At 46.2% G+C, this 5157-nt stretch overlaps 2 protein-coding genes across 2 annotated transcripts; both read right to left on the bottom strand.

The window, feature by feature from the left end:
- Nucleotides 1-2429: 2429 nt before the first annotated feature.
- On the bottom strand, nt 2430-3107 carry N7471_013565 (cyclin family protein; the record flags this gene model as incomplete). Its single annotated transcript, XM_057286284.1, has 1 exon — nt 2430-3107. One exon carries the CDS (start codon nt 3105-3107, stop codon nt 2430-2432), a length of 678 nt encoding a protein of 225 aa, XP_057129609.1.
- A 712-nt stretch (nt 3108-3819) lies between these two features.
- N7471_013564 (uncharacterized protein) lies at nt 3820-4335 on the bottom strand (the record flags this gene model as incomplete). The annotated part of the gene is made up of 1 exon (XM_057286283.1): nt 3820-4335. One exon carries the CDS (start codon nt 4333-4335, stop codon nt 3820-3822), a length of 516 nt encoding a protein of 171 aa, XP_057129608.1.
- Between the last annotated feature and the right edge of the window lie 822 nt (nt 4336-5157).

Below are 5157 nucleotides of genomic sequence, written 5' to 3'. Positions count from 1 at the left end.
CAGTCGTTGTTCATCTCATATGAGATATTCCCAATATTGGAGCCCATTTACACTCATAAATCTAGTAAGCCATGGTCCAGTTATATCGCTGTAAGTTCCTCCCCATATAAGTGTCCAGGCAAGCGAAGGATAGACATCAAGTGGGTCTTGTACTTGGTCACCCCGGAATGGCAGTGGGTCCCGTTGCTCCTTCAAATCTTGATCATAAGGTGCTTCAAAACGTCACCTAAAACATTTTACCCAAGGAACTATTCTGGCTGAAGGGTGAGCTTTGACTGCATGGTCGATGCCGGTTGAAAATGATCCTTGATCTGAAGAGTAATCGAGTGTAAGAGCTCTAGTCCCGGTGAGACTCCACTTAACGGATCTGATAAGATATGGTGGCTAAACGTGACTTGTTGACACATAACCGGGTCGTCGAACTGCGGCCACCTGGCGGTGTCCGGGTTCCCGGGCCTAATTACAAATTTTTCATTTCCAACCATGAATTCATTGAATTTAAATAGCATCGCCTTCTGTATCAACACAATAAAGATCATCTATCCAATCCCGGGCCTTTTCTGCACTATTATCATCCTCAATTTCTCCTGAATTTTCAATGTCGCCGTCCTCAATTGCTTTTAAAATAGCTGCATCCCGCCATGATTTCTTAGATCGGTTGAACATCTGCAGCCTTTCTCGGTCGGCGCGGTCAGATATGTGTTTTTTACAGTCCTTAACTAAGCGAGGGCCTAGTTCAGGAAGCCTGCGCTTTGTTTTAGCAGCATTGGACTTTTTTTTCCGTCGTAAAATGCGAACATTGTCCTCCGCAAATTGAGCACCAACCTCGGCAAGAGCGAGTCCACCTGCTAAAATCCGAGCAAGGCTATCCCGCACCTTCGGAGAAATTGTAGCATTGTTTTGTATATGCTTCACGACCTTACTGCTCGCTTTTCGGAGTTTTTGAACGGTCGTAGGTGGTGAATTTGGTAGTGAACTTGATGGTGGGGGTGGTGTCGTTCCAGACATAATATCATGAACTATAAACCCGGGCATTTCGGGGAGATCATTGTCTACTAACTTCAATTTTTCAAGGCCTTTATCTGAATTAACAGGCCAAATTCCAGTTTCTCGGAACCCGTGTCGAATTGTCCGCTCGGTTAATGATCGTGTGCGTATATCATGAATACCCGCGAAGAAATTGGCTTTGTGTTTCGCATCACCACCCCAAAAAGCAGTCTCGTTATTGTATTGTTTATAGTAATGCTTTAAGACCGAGAAAGGTGTATCATCGAGAGGTTGGCAACCATGTGTTGTATTGGAATAAAGCAGTAAGGAATAATGCGTTTTGTCCAACAAAATTCAATAAAATCATAGGTTAAATGTGAACCATGATTATCCATTAAAAGAAGACGATATTCCCCCTTTTTAATGCGTAATGATGTAAATTCATCGAACACCTGGAGCCATGCAAAACTAATGATTTCATCAGTCCAGCCATTTGGGGTTGGACAAATCGTGTAGTTGTCTGGTAAATTGGTGTCGACGAACCAACCTTCCATATGGAATTGTCCCTTCACTAAAAACCATGGCGGCATAACCCAACCCGTAGCTGAGACACATTCAACACCGGTAAGCGATTCGGCTTGACCACCGGTACTATTATATGAATTGCCCCGGGCTGAAACAACCTTTTGAGCCTTCCCTTCGCCAATTCGAAACCCGGTTTCGTCGAAATTGTATAGGTTTCTGGGGCTAATGTTGTAGTTTTTGAGCGTAATTTGTAGACGATCGTACCAAGTGACAATATAGCCAGGATCTGCGGCCTGAAACCGTGCTTTCTCCATTGGTTTTTGGGTAAGATGCTCAAAGCGTGGTGGTAGACGAGCAATAAAATCGTAAGCCCAGTTTTTTCCGAGCGTGCGGGCGGGGTCGTGACGTCTAACAATTTGTAGTGCAGCACACTGAATCTGGGCTGCAGATGGTGGAGAATAGGCCTGATCTAAGGTATCGATCTATAAAATTAGGGCCTTTTCTTGCTCTGTGTGTAGTGCTTTATTGGGCGCGGTGCGCTTGTTTCGAGGCTGGCGACCGTTGATGCGGCCTCTTAAGACGCCGTGCGAAATGTTGAATTGCTTAGCGAGGGCTGAAACGTTTTTTTTGCTACTAGCATGGTATGCTAATAAGGCATTGGTGATGCGATCTTCTGAATCTGAATCCATAATGTAAAGAATTGGAGGTGTAGTGAATTGTTGAAGAATGTGGAAATGAAAAATTTGTAATTAGGCCCGGGAACCCGGACACCGCCAGGTGGCCGCAGTTCGACGACCCGGTTACTATATTATTCAGATGCGGTTCTTGGCTTATTCACGATGGAATGAATCGTATTCCCGAAGACCAAAAAGCGAGACTGCATTCGATCCAAGGGGGAAATTAAACTTATGGGAAGGTTAGCCGCTGTCGCAGCAGGGAATTTCAACCCCAAAGCCGTCACAGCGCTCAACCAGGAACCGATAGTAGTCGCCTAGCACCTCTGGTTTGGGGATAATTCGCCATTTCACTCGAAATAAGAATTCAAGTTCTAGCACGGCGAGTTCTGCGGAGCTGATACCCCCAATCCGAGCGTATGTCTTGTTGGTCCAAAAAGAATCACTGATGCCTTTACTGGCAACTGTTGCACTGACAATCAGGAAACGGTGAATTGTCAAGCTGGAAATGATAAATGCAGGGTATGCAGCACATAGTAGGTCAATATAAAAGACCATGCTGAGGAGGATTGGAGGCGATAGATGAGCGTGTGCGGTCAATCGACGGAGGTAATCATGCACAGTGATCTGTGGCGAAGATCGCGAGTGAAACCGAGTCAGCTGGTTTGGGAGGATTGGTATCTTGTCATTGACACTGATCAATTCCATGACCATGCTTGTAATCAATACCACCAAGTCAGCTGTCTCAATCAACTCATAAGATGCGGGCAGTAGCTTGAATCCGAGATTTTCGGAGTGCGATTGCATCGGCTGCAACAGTCGGTTCAATTGTAAGTCCGCCAAGGAGACCGAAATCTCATTTGTTGGTGTGTTATCGCATGGGTTGTTTCTTTTGCTAGATCCTGGGTTGCAGGCAGACATCGATCCAGACTCATGGAGTGCTCAGTAACTATTTCGGTGTATTGTCAAGCGCGTCAAAGCTTTCTAGGGACCGAGGCCGTTGCGAAATGGGAGAAGTGGTAAACAACCATTCGCGGAAAATTCACACCGATACTCTGCATAGCCTCCTAGCGTCTTAATAGATGAATGTTGGCAAATCAACTTGTCGTGAAGATCTCTAATGGTGCTTAAAAAAAGACCAAGCTATCGAAGAGGATGGCGAAGGCAAGATAGCGACGGGGAGGTGGGGACCAATGGGTACGAGGAGATTGCGGGGGAGACAATATAAGCAACATGGAATGTTCAGGCATTCGCTGCGTTGACAAATATCAAAATACAAAGTTGTCACAGATAGCAGATGCTCGCGGCCGCGAAGAAGAAGAATGATCTTCGATTATGATGGTGGAAGCTCTCGCAGCTGGCTCCACACGTGTGTTTGCATCGTTTACTAAATCTACCGAAAATGGATACATTCGCCGCAAATGGATTAGGATGTTTCAAGATAGGACTCGGTCACTCGGGCAACAATTCGTGGTCGAGTTAGTTTGATTTTTAAATTCCACCGGACCTGCCGATTGATGTAGTCTCTTTATGGGCCATAGTCTTTCTTTTGTGGAAATATTCACTTGAAGGCTAGTCGCAGCGATGTCGCACTAAATACTTTATCTACAATGAAGTTTCAAGAGATGAGGGGTCAGGTCATCTTACCCGCCATTCTCATCCTATGCAAGTAAACTGACAATGTTCCCTTGGGTACATGTGCAGCATAAGTTCGATGCCAGACAGCCGCAAACGATCCTTTCATCGGGCCCAACCCGCCAAACCCGAGGGCTTCCAGTACACATGGAGCCAATACTGCCAGCACACCCAATGTAAGCAGTGTGACATATACAGGATGTTCTCCTAAAATGTTGGCAGCGGCATCTTTCGCTTTTGTCAGCGCATTGGCGGCCGCGCGGGACATCTGTGTACGGGCCTTGATGGCATCTTGCAGGTAGTGCATGGTAGCTTGTGCCATAGCCTTGCTGTAATCAACAGCCCTTAGTTCCTCCTGCAATTGTTTGCGGAGCTCCCTCGGTGTATCTGCAAGGAGAATTTTGGACACAACATCGTAGGCAATAGTATCGGCAGATCGGAAGTCGGTGGGAGGCCATATTCCAAACACGAAGGTGAAAACTATGTAGTCGGAAAAGGACGTCACCAAGCTCATTTTGCTCGCGATATACGGTATGGTTGTTTTGACTTGAGGATATGTTGTTTGAAGGAGTGAAAATCTCGAAAGCTGTGGCAGAGCAACGAAGCCGGGGTTAGCTTCTGTAGTCGCCGGAAGGAGACAAAGGTCGTCTTTACCGGGAACTCCACAATTATTTGGTTTGAATCACTTTGTCGCTAGGCGAACGAGGATGTCACATGTCGTGCGGCTGCAATGTGGTCATCAGCAGTAAATTGCTTGTGATAGAAAACTCGGCTTGGGGCCGGTTAGGGGCATCGACTTGGATCGCGTTTATAATTCGGATGAGTTACGGTACTATGTGTCACGTGACCGCATCCTAATATCAACACAACCCCTCTCTCCATGGATGCCATATCTGGAGCTAACCCCAGCCTAGGCTAGCATATTTTTCAATAGGGTTCGAAGCGAGCCTATGTAAAAGTAGTGAAACTCATACTGTAGCAGAATACCGAACAAGAAAACTCGAGCAAGACCAAACAACGCAGAAGCAGAAAGGAGGGACCTTAATGTACTTTTGCTTTGACTTGGTCACATACACTTCTTTGCCGATGATCCAGCGCCGATAGAAAGACCACGTGGTGCAAAGAGGATATGTAGTCGACACTCATTTTACTGCAAGCTCGCCGGCATTTCATCCTCCTCAACTAACTAGCGATGGTTATCACGACCAAAGATGAACTAGCTCTACATGGTGCCCTACAGATTAGACCTTCTTTGAAAATGAAGTTCGGCATTTGTTTTCATGCAAATGTGCCCGCTCTTTTGAACCCGGATTCGGTGTTGCCTTACGTGCGCCGT

The sequence above is a fragment of the Penicillium samsonianum genome (assembly GCF_028829775.1).
Source record: "Penicillium samsonianum strain IBT 33392 chromosome Unknown utg000009l_segment0_segment0, whole genome shotgun sequence".
NCBI classification, from domain to species: domain Eukaryota; kingdom Fungi; phylum Ascomycota; class Eurotiomycetes; order Eurotiales; family Aspergillaceae; genus Penicillium; species Penicillium samsonianum.
This window is presented reverse-complemented; position numbering and strand designations above follow the sequence as displayed.